At 41.8% G+C, this 16,411-nt stretch overlaps 1 protein-coding gene across 3 annotated transcripts in view; it reads left to right on the top strand.

The window, feature by feature from the left end:
* SLC38A6 (solute carrier family 38 member 6) overlaps nucleotides 1-16,411 on the top strand; it is a 72,846-nt gene that overhangs the window by 14,294 nt on the left and 42,141 nt on the right. For all 3 annotated transcript variants that reach the window (XR_011384849.1, XM_017349424.3, XM_002719547.5), the window contains 2 exons: nucleotides 7,066-7,118; nucleotides 11,057-11,096. Coding sequence is in view for 2 of the 3 variants with exons in the window: in XM_017349424.3 (XP_017204913.1) it covers nucleotides 7,066-7,118; nucleotides 11,057-11,096 (93 nt within the window). In the remaining variant the exon portion in view is untranslated. The remainder of the gene's footprint in view (nucleotides 1-7,065; nucleotides 7,119-11,056; nucleotides 11,097-16,411) is intronic.

Genomic DNA, 16,411 nt, shown 5'->3' with positions numbered 1-16,411 from the left:
GGAGGTTCATAGTCCAGGACTGGGTGGCCCTTTTGGTCTGGTGACTGGTGAGGGCAGTAGATGGAGGAACATGTGCTGAGCAGGGATCACAGGGCAAGCCAGGAAGCAGGGCTTCTATAACCAACTTTTGCAAAAACTGCCCTGTGAGGTCATGCCCTCAGTGACCCCAGGACCTCCTCCAGACCCACTTCCTAAATACCGTAATTGGATCAATTCTCTACCCTTTCCTAAGAGCACTACCCTTAGGTCAAACCTTTAATACCAAAGCTAACATTCAGATGATAGCACCTCCCCCCTTATCTTTATAAAAAGTACTGTAGATGCAGACACACACACATGTGTGTGTGTGTGTGTGTGTGTGCTTATACAGGGCTTGGAGCAGGTCCCTACCCATTCTTCCCCCCTTTCTGTCCTGTTTCTCATAGTTAGCTTTCAATTCTTTTGGAGGATGCCTTTTTAAGTCTAAATAATATTCTTCTGTTGGTTATTAAGAGGTGACTTGTTGACACTGCATTGCGAAAGGTGAGGATTTAGCTTGGGTACAGTAATCCCTCACCTTCCCTTTCTGATTTTCATTAGTTTGTTGTATTCAGTAGCTGTTTCATTGATTATTTTGTAGCTCTAAATAGTACATTGAAACTCTTCTTGCATCAGTTTTAGACACTGTCCTTTGACTCTGCCTTCCTGTGTGACGTTGGTGCAGCCATCATTTCTTTGATGTCCTTCCCCTGTTCCCCATAGTCTGTCTGCTGTGCCCTTACATGGCAGAAGTTGACAATATTGTTTTGTAACCATATTTGAGTTGTTCATATTCATGTCTGTGGTTAAGTCTAGAAGATGAAAACTAATGGATACCATTTGTAAGATATGACTATGTAAATAGTGTTCACTGCAAGGCCGGCGCAGCGGCTCACTAGGCTAATTCTCCGCCTTGCGGCGCCGGCACACCGGGTTCTAGTCCCAGTCGGGGCGCCGGATTCTGTCCCGGTTGCCCCTCTTCCAGGCCAGCTCTCTGCTGTGGCCAGGGAGTGCAGTGGAGGATGGCCCAAGTCCTTGGGCCCTGCACCCCATGGGAGACCAGGAGAAGCACCTGGGTACAGTGCGGTGCACCGGCCGCAGCGCACCGGCTGCGGTGGCCATTGGAGGGTGAACCAACGGCAAAGGAAGACCTTTCTCTCTGTCTCTCTCTCACTGTCCCACTCTGCCTGTCAAAAAAAAAAATAATAATAATAATAATGTTCACTGCAGAGCTACGCACATTGAGATCCCGGAGCCCTGTCGTTACTACAGCCTCAGTTGCCACTTGCCGCTCGCAGTGTGCTAGCATTCTGGTTTGTTTGTTTTTGTTTTTGTTTTTGTTTTTGTTTTTGTTTTTGTTTTTGTTTTTTTTGACAGGGGCAGAGTGGACAGTGAGAGAGAGACAGAGAGAAAGGTCTTCCTTTGCGGTTGGTTCACCCTCCAATGGCTGCCGCCAGCGCGCTGCAGCGATCCGAAGCCAGGAGCCAGGTGCTTCTCCTGGTCTCCCATGTGGGTGCAGGGCCCAAGCACTTGGGCCATCCTCCACTGCACTACCGGGCCACAGCAGAGAGCTGGTCCGGAAGAGGAGCAACCGGGACAGAATCCGGTGCCCCGACTGGGACTAGAACCCGGTGTGCCGGCGCCGCAAGGCGGAGAATTAGCCTAGTGAGCCGCGGCGCCAGCCTAGCATTCTGTTTTATTGCATCAAGTGGTCTCAAGTCATGTCACATTCACGTAGTATATTGACGTTTGAATACATGGTAAGAAAAGGCAGAAGGGATGATAAACCTGCATGGAGAATACTCCAAGACTGAATGACTTAGAAAGGACACTGTTAGGAAAACAATAGGAAACACAAGAGAGAGAGGAATTTCAAAATAAGGGTACATTCCGATGGCCAACTTTCTGAGAGTTGAACTATATTTGAATAACTCAAGTGCCTCAATCCAGATCCAAAGATAATATTGCTGCTGCTGAAACTTGGGCTTTGTACTGTAACCAGAGTTTATTAATTGTCCCATTTCATTGAAAAAATGCAAAGCTGACAGAACATGGAGTAACTTGCTGGAAATGTTCCACTATTTCATGGGAAGCGGCTTTCCAAGCGGTTCCTGTGGAGGCCAAACTCTCAGTGTATCCAGAATTGCACTAAAGTGTGCCCGGATGGTACATTACAGACGTTTCCCCTCAGTTTAGTTGATTAAGATTTATAGCCTTTCTGCCCCCACAAAACATAGCATTGATTCCTCTACTCTCAAAAAAATGGTTTGCTAAAATAGATTGCTAATTATTGCTTTCAGTTATTTATTTGGGGAAGGTTGTGCCAAGTACTAATTGTATGAATTCCTGTAAAAGACCGAATTAATTTTATAACCTTCATAATAAATGTTATTCCTGTTCTGTAGGAATATGACTAGTCATCACCATATTACTTTTCTTTCTCTCAAAACATTTTCATAAAATGTTGACCATGTGAAAGAGCCAAAAAACATTCCCTGTTAGTAAACCAATCAATACTTCATTTGCTAAACATGAGAGAAAATTTAAATTGCAGCTTAAATAAAACCTATCAGACATTTGGAGGAGGAAATGGAACTGTTCAGGTACTATGGATTTTTTAATACGTTGTTTGTTTCGTTTTCCCCTTTGGGAGGCAGGGAACAGGGGCAGACAGGCAGAGAGCACTCTCCTGCTGGTTCACCCCACAGTGGCCTGCAGCACTGGGCCAGGCCGGAAGCTGAGAGTTAGGAGCGCAGTAGAGGTCTCCCACAGGAGAGTCAGGGCCTTGACTATTTGAGCCATCACCTGCTACCCCCCAGGAACCTGGCATTGGAATCTGGAGCCAGGAGTCAAATCCAGGTATTCTGATATGAGCACCTTCACCACCAGGCGAAACACCTGCCTCCAGTAATATGATTTTTAAAATATAGTTTCAGGGGCCGGCGCCATGGCTCACTTGGTTAATGCTCCGCCTGCGGCGCTGGCATCCCATAAGGGCGCCGGATTCTGTCCCGGTTGCCCCTCTTCCAGTCCAGCTCTCTGCTGTGGCCCAGGAAGGCAGTGGAGGATGGCCCAAGTGCTTGGGCCCTGCACCCCATGGGAGACCAGGAGAAGCACCTGGCTCCTGGCTTCGGATTGGCACAGCTCCGTCCATAGTGGCCATTTGGGGAGTGAACCAATGGAAGGAAGACCTTTCTCTCTGTCTCTCTCTTTCTCTCACTGTCTAATTCTGTCAAATAAATTTAAAAAAATTAAAAAAAAAATAGTTTCACCACCCTCATTATAGTCATTATGTCCAGATCCCCGCAAAAGGAAAGGAAGAAAACAAAAAAAGACTAAGCAACCTTTGTTACCATTAATATATAATTCATTCCATTCTTTTTGTGTTTTGCTTTATAGATGATATTCAGACCCTGGTTTGTCATCTAAAATAATATTGGCATTTTTCATGTTATTATAAACAGAATTTTAGTGGCTGTGATTATTCTATCAGATAGACCTACCATAATTGACTTAACCACTTTCCTACTGTTAGGCATTCAAGTTGGTTTTGCTTTACCAGTGTGAAAAAGATGCCAGGATGAGTATCTGCGGGTAATGATTTTTCTGATTTCAGTCTCCTCTCTGAAGATGGAAGCTCCTTGGGGTCAAATGTTTGAATATTTTAAAAGGTTCATTGTCCGAATTGCATTCCTGTAGTCAGTACCAGTTTACACTGTTACCAGCATTTTAAGAAACTGCCCAAATGACAGAAAAGAACTTTAAAAGCATTTTGCTAGTGTTGTTTTGGTTAATATGGTGAGATGCTTCAGAAAACCATAAAAAAGTGAGTATGTGGAAATGAAGCACTTGGCTGACCTGAGTGCACATTTTATTTTTGTAAAGCCTCAATGCTAAGCCAGAGCCATTATTCATATTCATGATGTCTCCGGATGGAGAAGTGCTTCTAATTTTTGCAGCATAAAAGAAGTCTGATGACAGTGACAGAACTGGATGACTAGCCAGCATGCTGACTGGAAAGCTAGAATTAGGACTTAGGCACTGTCTTCAGTCTCCACTTGAAAGTCCAGAGCTTTTTTTTTCCACTTTCGATTTCGGAGTCTGCTGTATTTTATAATATTTTTATGAAGCTAAAAAATAATGGACTCGGAGAGCAAGTTGGAGATGGCTGAAAATGGCTGCCCCTATTGTCAGAGTTGTAATGAAAACTGTCTTCATTAAGCTGTTAGTTTGATTCTATTTTCTGGAGTACTAAAGGTTGTGTTTTACTTTTTAAAGTTAGAATAAATGTTTGTTTTATTTCAATACCGATTTGTTTTGGAATCTTTCAGTTTTATGAGTTTTGCTCATAGTAAAGTATCTGCTTCTCATGTTTGCTAAGTATAATCTCTGCTCATTTTCTGATTTTTAGAATTCAAAGAAACTTTTTGATGGGTATTTTTTTTTTTAAGGTTGATTTATTTGAAAGGCAGAGCTACAGAGAAAGAGAGAGAGAGAGCTCTTCCATCCTCTGGTTCACTCCCTAAACACCCTCAATGACTGGGGCTGAGCTAGGCTGAAGCCAGGAGCCTGAACTCCATCAGGGTCCCCCACAAGAGTGCGGGGCACAAGAACTTGGGCCATCTTCCACTGCTTTCCAAGGCACATTAGCAGGTAGCTGGATCAGAAGTAGAACAGCCATGACTCAAACTGGTATCCGTATGGGATGCCAGCATTACTGGTAGCAGCTTAACCCACTGAGCCACAGTGCCAGCATCTTGAGGAATACTTATTTGATAACTGTGTCACTAACTAAGAAACTGATGCAAAATAGATCATTTGAAAAGCAGGTATTTTTGATTCATTCCCACAGGTAACACTGGAAAACCTCCTGGCTTTAAATTCTTAGAAGGGATGCTAAAAATGAGTGATTTTTTTTAAAGATTTATTTATTTTATTTGAGAGGTAGAGTTATAGACAGAGGGATAGACAGAGAGAGAGGTCTTTCTTCCATTGGTTCACTCCCCAAATGGCTGCAATGGCTGGAACTGTGCCAATCTGAAGCCAGGAGCCAGGAGCTTCTTCCCAGTCTCCCACGTAGGTGCAGGGGCCCAAGGACTTGGGCCATCTTCTGCTGCTTTCCCAGGCCATAGCAGAGAGCTGGATTGGAAGTAGAGCAGCCCAGTTTTGAACAGCGCCGATATGGGATGCTGGCACTGCTGGCGGCTTTACCAGCTATGCCACAGCGCCAGCCCCAACCAGTGATATTTCTTAAATTTCAAGTCTCAATGGCAAAGTAGCAATCTTCTGGAGGCTTTGTTTACATAATATAATGCATAACAAAATTATGTTCTCAGTGTCAAATAGAAGCTAATATTTAGTCAATTTGCTAATTTAATACATATACCAATATTTAGAATGTTAAATATAAGGAATTGTGCCAGTTTAGCATTTTCAACTAAAGACTATCAAACTCACAAAGATTTACTAATGAAGGTAATTATTAATTTTCATGATGTTATTTACTTTAGGATATTAGAAAAAATGAAGTTTTGGCATTTTACATAGGAAAAAATGCCAGTGCTTAGTTTTATAATTCTACTTTTGAATTTTGTCTTCTAAAATATATCTAAATCTACCTCTATAAAATTATTATTGAAGCCTTTCATTATTAAAGTTTTATACTCATAGTCTCCTCCGCCTATGTAACTCGGCCTTTCAAATAAATTTTTTTAAGTCTTAAAATAATTAAAGTTCTGGGGTTGGCATTGTGGCATAGTGGGTGAAGCTACCACCTGCAATGCCAGCATTCCATAAGGATAGAGGTTCAAGTCCCGGAGACTCCACTTCTGATCCTGCACCTATGTGGGAGGCCTGGATGAAACTCCTGGCTCCTGACTTTGGCCTGGCCCAGTCCTGGTTGTTGTGGCTATTTTGGGGGTGAACCAGCAGATGGAAGATCCCTGTCCCTCTCTCTGTGTAGCTCTGCCTTTCAAATAAATTTTTTTTTTTTTTCAAAAAGTACATGCCTTGCTAATTAAAGAATAAAGACTATTGTTTCCATTGGAACATATTGTCATCATCGTAGATACCTGGACCATCTCTGAAAGTGTGATTAGCTTTCATACCTCATCAGTTTACACATCCAGTTTGTAGACGCTACCGCCAATGAAAACCTAACATTTCAGCAGTGGCTAAGCAAGTGCTGCAAAGTGAGAAGGAAGGTCTTAGCAAATAATTGTTCCCTTTGAATTAGTTCAGCCTGTGGTTGTTAGACAGCCTTGGAAATTGCTAAGCTCTATTTCCCTAGGAGAGTTCTTTCTAACAGACCATAAATCTTCCAAAGTTTCCCCTGCCAGAGTGGTCGCTTCCACTTAGGAGTTTATATATAGCATAGAAGTTAGATGGATGTAAGCTACTAAGAGTTTGCTTAATGAATATTGGAAGTGTCTGAGCTGTTTTCAGTACTTAAGAATACTTGAGGGAATTCACGTATTTACCTACCATCAGCCTGCACAGATTAATTTAAAATTAGATACAGGGAAATGTCAGATGGATAGATAAATGGCTGTTAGTTGGTGACCAAGATGACATAAATTCTATATGCTGATATGGGTTACTTCATATTGACCAGAAATTTTTGCTTAGTTAAAATGGAAAATAATTATTAATATGCACAGTTTGCAAGACAAAATCTTTCAGAACATGAGACAGATAAAAGAGTACTTGGTAACGTTCAAAAAGTGAAAGCTATCACTACTGAGTAAAAAGGCGTATCTGGAAATCATGGACCTTGTAGATTATATGTTGCCATGAAAATTAAAGATTACATGAGGAAAATCATTAAAACTGTTTACAGAAAGTAGCCAGCCTAGTTCAGTCTTCCTTCTTGTCACAGCCTTTATTCAAGGATGCTGGAGAGAATTTTCTTTTCTCACACTTGTGTCTAGTCCTGATCATAAGAATTACACTAAGCTTAATTTGTAGTAGTGAATAGCCTCCTTCCCTTTAAGACCTGGCACACGAACAGCTTTGTGTGAAAGTGAAAATTATCGTTTCTTTTAACAGCGGTCACATCTTATGAAGATCTTGGACTCTTTGCATTTGGATTACCGGGAAAGGTAATTTTGTTTTCTCTTCTCATTGTGTCCAAAACCAAAGAGGCAATTTTTTTCCCGTGTTCGGAGTTAGTAGAGAAAAGTGTATGAAAGAGAACAACATTAAAGGAAGCCAAAAAGAAAAAGAATTATGGGAGCAGGAAGAGAAAGAGGAGAAACCTTTGTGTGCTCTTCCTGAAAATGCATTACTAAATTTAATTCAATGCTTCGGTCTTTAGTATCTTTCATCCTGATGAAGGATGAAGCAGACTCTTTAAGAATTTCAAAATCGTATCCAGTGCCCTGTTTTTAAGTTTCTTCCCTTACTAATTTTAATTGTATTCTTGGAGTAAATCCTTGTAAAGACAGAAGAAAACTGCATAAAATTAAAATTATAGCATGGCTGTTGGTGAAAACGGTAAGTGGAAGAGTTGAACAGTGCTGAAGGATGATGTAGTTATCCCCCCTTTTATAGGAGAGGAAATTGAGGACGAGAGCAACGAAGGGGCCCATTTGTCAATAATTACACAAAGCCTGTCCCACATCCAAGGGTTCCAAGCTTCAAATGTGCCCTTTGTACATAGGGGGGAAAATGGGAACGTTTATTGGGCACTCATTAAGAAATGAGGAAAATGTTGTCTTCCATAGGTAAGGAGGCACTCAACATTCCTACTAATGTTGTAGTATTGTTCTTTGGTTGGTTTGGGTTTTTTGAAGCACTACCATACTTCAAAAACACATGTTTATTTTGGTTCCAAGTAAGAATTTTTATTTCTAAATGTGTGGTTTATATATTTTTTGTTTTATTTATTTTTAAATTAATAAAAATACACAGATTTATTATGTACAGCATGTTTTGAAATATGTATCCAGTGTAGAATGACTAAATTTTAGTAATTGATATATGCATTACCTCAGATTTTTATTTTATGTGGTTTTTAATCAAAAAAGGATACCATATTTTTGGTGACTAAGCTACCTTCCAAATAGGGGAGTCCATGAAGAAAAAGATAGCCATGTAGTGGGAAGGAAAAACTTTATTTACACATTCTTATTAACTTCCTTTTTCAAAATTCAAAAGAGAATATTTAACTCATGTACCATGTAGTTTCATGGCTTGAACCTTAATAACCTGAAACTTGAAGAAAACAGAATACATTATTGGAAAATAAAGGGTTTTTGTTAATCATCTTTGGTAACAATTTCTTTTTCCTAGAGATCAGGATGTTTGGTGTAATCAGCGGCCATTTTCCTACATCTAGCATTTATTTATTTATGAAGATGCATTTATTTGTAAGAGTTACAGAGAGAGACAGAGATCTTCCACCCACTGGTTCACTCCCCAGATGGCCACAATAGCTGGGGCTGGGAATCCTGGAGCCAGGAACTTCATCCCATGTGGCTGGCGGGGGCCAAGCAGTTGGACAACTTTTAGCCGCTTTTCCCAGGCCAATAAGCAGGCAGCTGGATCAGAAGTGGAGCAGGTGGGACACTGGTGTCTGCCGATGTTGCAGATGGCTGCTTTACCTTGTGTGCCACAATGCCGCCCACCCGCCCCCCATCTAAGTTAACCAAGGAAGAAGAAAAATTTCTAATTGTACAAGAAGGTGCCCCAAGTGATTTAATATGTTACAAACGTGGCTGTAAATATCGCTGGCATCACATTATTATTAAGTGTCATTTCAAATGAGTATTTCCTGCATTCCCCTGTAGCAGCTATCGAAAAAAAGAGAAAGGATTGGTGAGGTTCTCTTCTTCCTACCACTCCACGGTGTCTGATTATTATTTATTTGTGCTTCTGCTTCATAGCAGCAGGCACACTAGACAGGCAGTGCTCTGAGAGCTGCTGTGGTTTTTGCTTGTATTTCCTCTGCTTCTACAGTTTTCGTAAAAAAAAAATTTATTTCCTCTTCTCATTTATATGGCTATGAAATATAATATGTAATGTTTTTCTGAGAATCAAAATTTTTTTGAAATATTTTGAACTTTTTGGGAAGTATTTTAAAAATTATTTCTAAATATCCTTACTGGACATGTAGATATTTATTATGCAGATATGTGCTGTATACTGTGAAGATAGATAGGTGATAGATAGTCATTTCAGCTTTCTAGATACAAAATGCTTAAACACAGCCAAAGAATAGAAAAATAGTCATCAGTAAGATATTACTGCTTTTGTAATATTTTAATTTAAATAAATCCAGGTTTTATGTCTGATAGTGTCATCACTGAAAATGTTCCCAAGTTCAAAGTAGTTATTTCACAAATATCTGTGATACTTTGAAATTAATTTTTAAGTAAGCTGAAATGGAAAGTTCTTTCTAGAAAACCTGAAAATTGAAATGACATGTCCAAAGGCACCTTGCCACATTTTCATATCGTTAGAGTTGCTCTGCAGGTCTCAAGGCTTCTGGCTCCCACTAACAGACTGGATCTGTGCTGGGCAGACGTGGTGCCAAGATGGAATCCCAGCAGAGACGGGTCTGAAGGGTGATCTGTGCCCTAGCCATGGAGGCCAAATGACAGGAGGTAGCTAGTCAACACCGCACATGTCAGGAATTCTGATCCACCAAGATTTGAGCGATGAAAAGGCCCAGGTGGAAGCACAGTGTTTAATCATTGCCTCTGAGTCCTGAATGATGGTCAGAGATGGACAGAATTCTACCTGGGGTTTCCCAGGAAACTCATTAAGGTCATAAGCGAACAGTACTGCAAACTTAACCTCGTCCTCAGGCATATTTTGTTTAGCTCAAGTCTTTTTATTCTTGACTACTTAGCAACCAAGAGTCATGAAAATCTGAAAAAATTTAATTTCTAACTTTCTATTAAGAATCAGAAGATTTAATCTACATTTTCATATGCCATCAGCTGCTCCACTTCGAAGAGGGAGGAAGAGCCCCCAGGACACCATCGTCCTTGCCATCTCCCGGTGTTTCAGACCCAACCCACTTCACATGATTATGTTTGAAACATTGTGCTTAAGTTTCCAAGATCTGAGAATGTTTGGGCTGTAGAATTTTCTGCTGTAGACTAATTCCTGGAAGTGGGATGCACAAAAGCTTGCTATATGCTGAACTGATAGACTCAGGAGCCTGTATAATTTCTTTTTTGCAGGATAGTACACCCCAGTCTGTCTTGATCAACTATGAAAGCAGCTTGGTGGCCGGCGCTGCAGTTCACTTGGCTAATCCTTAGCCTGCGGCGCCGGCACACCGGGTTCTAGTCCCAGTCGGGGCACCGGATTCTGTCCCGGTTGCTCCTCTTCCGGACCAGCTCTCTGCTGTGGCCCGGTAGTGCAGTGGAGGATGGCCCAAGTGCTTGGGCCCTGCACCCACATGGGAGACCAGGAGGAAGCACCTGGCTCCTGGCTTCAGATTCGCGCAGCGCAACGGCAGTAGCGGCCATTTGTTTTGGGGATGAACCAACGGAAGGAAGACCTTTCTCTCTCTGTGTCTCTCTCTCATTGTCTAACTGCCTGTCGAAAGAAAGAAAGAAAGAAAGAAAGAGAGAAAGAGAGAAAGAGAGAGAGAGAGAGAGAGAGAGAGAGAGAGAAAGAAAAGAAAAGAAAGAAAAGAAAGAAAAGAAGAGAAAGAAGAGAAAGAAAGAGAAAGCAGCTTGGTAAAACCAGTAAGAAAGGGAGAATGAGACTCCACTAGTAGAATCAATTTAAGTTTTGATAATCACCTGTTGCTAGCTTTTAACACTTTTCACTATTCAGAAATGACTGCCAAAAAATTTCAAACGTATTCTTTAGAGTAACTGTGGAACTAGTAATGCCTTTTTATGTGATATTTATTAATTTGATGTGTTGCAAATAGCCAGAAAAATTTATTCTTTCCAATTTCTCTTCACTCATGAGTTTTGCATCTGTTTTTCACTATTAGTTATTGGCCTTTAATAGAATACTGATCGTTTTATATTGTTTCCCCTTTTATCTTCTGAATCCATTTGTTCTTTTATAGGTGGTGGTGGCAGGCACCATAATAATTCAGAATATAGGAGGTAAGAAAGGGCAGTGCTGTGCGCATACACAGATGTGTGGATGTCGTCTTCTTCCTTTGCTTTCTTACCGCACTGAGTTCTCATGTGGGATCTGGAGCTGTGCAGCCACAGCTGCCCTCGGAGTGCCTGTGTTTGCCTCACTGCTCGTTTCTGGATCCGTGACGGCAGCCCCTGAAGTCAGTCCCAGCTAACACTGGCTGTATTCCAGTCGTTAGGTCTGCAGCTCGCCGCCAAGGGATTGGCTTCCTGTGGTGGTGATGGTGCGGTATAGTTTAGAAAAACTCGGCCTAGTTCTAGAATATTTCTCCTCCCCATTTGTCCTCATCTCCCCCTTCAGCAGATACTGCTTCCGAGGCAGAGGTGTTCTATGGGCTGTGGAAAATCAGGTGTGGGTGAACAATGTCCTCATGTAACCAAGAAACGAAAAATGACCAAAGGGTTTAACAGATAAATCAAAGGCAAATAAAAAGCACATGCATATTTATCTTTTCTATTAAAAACTGATTCTAGAAGTGACCTCGTATTGAGAACTATGTAGAAATAAAAATTACTGTTGTGGTGGGCACTTGGCCTCGTAGTTAAAATGCCTATTCAGAAGCTCGTATCCCACGTTGAAATGCTGGGCTTTGCTGCCTTCCCCTGTCTCATGACTCCATCTTTCCGCTGATGCAGCCCTTGGAAGGCAGTGGTGATGGCTCAGGTCACTGGGCCCCTGCCACCCAGGTTGGAGACCTCAATTAAGTTCTCAGCTCCTGGGCTTGTCCCGGCCCTACCCTGGCTGTTGCAGGTATTTGGGAAATGAACCAGGAGGTGTGAGATAGTCTCTGTCTCTCTCTCTCTCTCTCTCTCTCTGTCTCTCTCTCTCTCTCTCTCTCTCTCTCTCTCTGTGTCTCTGCCTTTCAAATGAATTTTTTAAAGTACTGTTAATTATAAAATATTGACTAAATGTATTAAATATTTAAATCCAATATATCGGAATCAAGAATGTGTATGTTGTAAAGAAGTACCACAGTGCTGAAAAATGTCTTGATTTTTCTCACCAGTATGTGAAATGATAAATAAAGCTATTATTTAAATACACAGAGGGCTGGCATCATGGCACAGTGGGGTAAGCCACTGCCTGCAAATGGCATGCCATATCAGAGTGCTCTACTTTCAGTCCAGCTCCCTGCTGATGTACATGGGAAAGCAACAGATGATGGCCTAAGTATTTAGGTCCTTTCTACACAGTTGGGAGACCTGGATGGAGCTCCTGGCTCCTGGCCCAAACCTGGCTGTTTGGACATTTGGGGAGTGAACTACTTGATGGGAGATTCATATTCTCTCCAACTCTCTAACTCTCTCCCTCTCCTCTTTCTCCCTCTCTCTCTCTCTCTCTCCTTACTCTGTCATGCTGCATTTCAAATAAATAAATAAATCCTAAAGAAGGTACACAGAGAAGGTTGAAATGCAATTTGTATCTCACACAAGATGATGTGGTCAGAGAAAGTTATAATCGTAATTTTTATATGGAATATAATCGAAAGATTATAGGTTTTATTTTTAAAAAAATTGTTTATGGGGCCGGCGCTGTGGTACAGCAGGTTAATGCCCTGGCCTAAAAGCGTTGGCATCCCATATGGGTGCCAGTTCTAGTCCCGGCTGCTCCTCTTCCAATCCAGCTCTCTGCTACAGCCTGGGAGAGCAGTAGAGGATGGTCCAAGTACTTGGGCCCCTGCACCCACGTGGGAGACCTGGAGGAGGCTCCTGACTCTTGGCTTTTGATCGGCACAGCTCTGGCCGTTGCGGCTAATTGGGGAGTGAACCAGCGGATGGAAGGCCTCTCTCTCTGACTCTACTTCTCTCTACTACTCTGTCTTTCAAATAAATAAAATAAATCTTAAAAAAAAATAAACTTTAAAAAAAATTGTTTATAAGAAAGAGTTTGAATATCCGTATCCACTGGTTCAGTCCCCAAATGCCCACAGTGTTGTGCAGGGGCAGAGGGAGGCAGCTATGAAGGATGCCAAAAGCTGGGAGCCCAGAACTCAACCCAAATCTCCCAGGTCAGTCAAGCACCCACTTTCTTGAGCCATCACCCTGCTTCCTAGAGTCTGCGTTAGCAGGAAGCTGGAATAAGGTCCCAGAAGCAGGGAGCAACACCAGCATCCTAACCGGTGTCTTACCCACTAGGCCAGAGACCCACACCAAAGGTGACAGTTCTGATAAAATTCAGCTCTAGTAGTCAAGAGTGCTGAGCTATTTCACAGTAAATGTTACTCAAATTCCATCTTAATTCCTTGGCCAAGGAAAAATTAACATCTACTGATGAATTGTGCTTGCAATTATTTTGGAATTCTGAATGTTCATGTTTTAGTTCTTTGAATTTTCATGGGAAAAAAAAAATGAGTAGGTTATCACAACAGAAGACTGCTTCCTTAGATGCCATTACCAGTAATTTCCTTCCAAAACAATATTTTATATTTCACAATAGAGGTCAGGAAAGCCAGTCTATTTCTTTATGAATTTATTTAGTGTCATTTAGGATCTGTTTTGGAATAATTTATCTTGTTTAGCAAATATGTACACTGGTAGTATTTCTGAATATGAATGTATATTGTGGTATTTTCAATACCTCCTTATCCTTTCTGTTGTACTAAGGACCATCACATTATGTTTGTATTATATTGAAACATTGTTTAACAATTTATATAGAACTTCCATTTCAGGCATTTGGATCCTAATTTGTGTCCCCTGGCACAGTGCCCACTGTTGTATTTTCTACTTTGACTTATTCCTTGTTCTCTAGTCTTGTCTGTAGTTATTATGGGACATGATTCTATTTCAGTGCTTGCTCGCTGTTAGAGTGAAGTTAATCTCTGTTCACGTCCTCTCCCCTGCTATGTCATGTCCTCCTCCAGGACATCACATTTCCCTCTGAGCTCCCTGCACCTCCTGTAGTTCCTGGGACTCGATAAAGTTCAACTCTGAATAACCTTTGTTAATCAAGACTGTTGAAGTGCCATAGACCAGCTACAGTTATTTGAAAAACTGAACATGAAATGTAAAAAGAGAGACTAGTTCAGTATTATTCGGAGGGCAGAACTAGTTCTAACGAATAGAAGTCCACAGAGAAGCTTAGGTTTCCGAATTAGAACCGTGTCGTAGTTCATTTTGTGCTGCTTAACGGAGTACTGCAGAATGGGTAATGTATAACGAGGAGAAGTTTATCTGGCTCGTGGTTCTGGAGTCTGGAAAGCCAAGATCAAGGAGCCACAGCTGCTGAGGACCTGACGTGGTGGAGGAAGACACCACCTGCAGCACAGGGCAAGAGGGAACTCGCAGCCTGTAGCCGGTTTATGATCTGCGTGAATCCTTTCACGAGGAGGAGCCGCATGACCTAACATCTCCCATTAGGCCACAGCCCCCAGTGTCATTGCTTTGGGGCTTAAGTCTCCAAAACAGGACCTTTGGGAGACACACTGAGACCATAGCAGTCTTCCTCGTATCTGAGCTGTTTGACAGTAGAGATGGCCCACACTCCTTTGAAAATATTCTTTTTCTCTGAAAATGTTCAGCGTTGGTTGGTCAATTATCAGAATGCTCTCTAGAAAGGTTTTTGTGTATTTGGTGGTCGGATAAATCATCAGTCCTTCCACCTCTTAAAGTTTGTTGGTTTGCTTGATTTTGTTTTACAACTTTTTCAAAACATGATTTAGAAACAGACATCAGTTTTTAATGTCTGTTTAAATTCAAAAAGTTAGTAATATTTCTTTAGTTTTTAGAGTGATATCTTCTCATGATTTTTTTTACATTAGTTGAAAGTTTTTTATGGAGAGCCCACCTGGGTTATAATTGAATATGCATTTTCAGAATTTTTTTCTTAGGTGTGCATAAATGATTTCTTTATTCTAATAGAATTGGTTGCTGGACAGTGCCGCGGCTCAATAGGCTAATCCTCCACATGCGGCGCCGGCACACCGGGTTCTAGTCCCAGTTGGGGCGCCAGATTCTGTCCCGGTTGCCCCTCTTCCAATCCAGCTCTCTGCTGTGGCCTTGGAGTACAGTGGAGGATGGCCCAAGTGCTTGGGCCCTGTACCCGCATGGGAGACCAGGAGAAGCACCTGGCTCCTGGCTTCGGATCAGCACAGTGCGCCGGCCACAGCACGCTGGCCGCAGCGGTCATTGGGGGGATGAACCAACGGAAAAGGAAGACCTTTCTCTCTCTCTCTCTCACTGTCCACTCTGCCTGTCAAAAAGAAAAAAAAAAAAATTGGTTACTTGCTCTTGTAGGCCGAGCACCTAATAGGAAGTCAGGGAACTTGAATTCTGTCTGCTTACTCCTGTCTCTGTCATTGCGCAGCCCTGTGTCTTGGGGAAATGCCTCATTCATTCTCCTGGCTTCATTTTTATCTTTGTCAAATGGTTAGGTATAGGGTAGGAATCAGGGAGGCTGTGGTCCCTTTTTACGCCAAAATAAAAATTTTGATTTAGCACTTTGGGAGGCATATTAATTCTTTTGAGACATCAATTTATTTTGGTACAAGAAAGCTCAATGAGAGGATTATACTTGTTTCATGAGAAGATTTGTGCTTTGATAGGTATTTTGAATAAATCAATAACAATTGCCCTAAAAGCCTTTGTATTTACTATTCTTTGTCACTAAGAAAACAGGAACTTTAGTTCTTAGGAATATCCTTCAGGGCAGTCTCTCAGCCTCTGAAATTAAAAGTCCGGGAACTTCAGCCGTAGAAAATAGTTTGTTCAGGGCCAGCGATGTGCATAGTAGGCAAAGCCTCTGCCTGGGTGCCAGCATTGCCTATGGGCATCAGTTTGTGTCCTGGCTGCTCCTCTTCCAGTCCAGCTCTCTGCTGTAGCCTGGGAAAGCAGTAGAGGATGGCCCAAGTGCCTGGGCCCCTGCACCAGTGTGGGAGACCTGGAAGAAGCTCCTGGCTCCTGGCTTCAGCCTGGCCCAGCCCCAGCCTTTGCAGCCATTTGGAGAGTGAACCACCAGATGGAAGAACTTTTTTCTGTCTCTCCCTCCCTCCCTCTCTCTGTAATTCTACCTTTCAAATAAATAAATTAAAAATTTGAAACAGTTTGTTCATTGATACGCATTGAGTCAGTTGCTAGCGCCTGTGTGCTTGAGAAGGAACAACTTACGAGGGATCTTCAGAAAGCTCCCAGAAGATACTTGTTCTGAAAAACCTGCGGATGAATTTCAGAAATATTTTGTGCCAAAATAAACTAATCTTTTTAATTCCATTTTTTCACTAATTTTTTAAAGTGCCCTCTTACTTACTTGGGAGAATCTTTAGTATACTGTGCACAACTTT

The sequence above is a fragment of the Oryctolagus cuniculus genome, chromosome 20 (genome assembly GCF_964237555.1).
Source record: "Oryctolagus cuniculus chromosome 20, mOryCun1.1, whole genome shotgun sequence".
NCBI classification, from domain to species: Eukaryota; Metazoa; Chordata; class Mammalia; order Lagomorpha; family Leporidae; genus Oryctolagus; species Oryctolagus cuniculus.
Note: the sequence above shows the minus strand (reverse complement) of the source record. Positions and strands in the feature narration are given on the sequence as shown.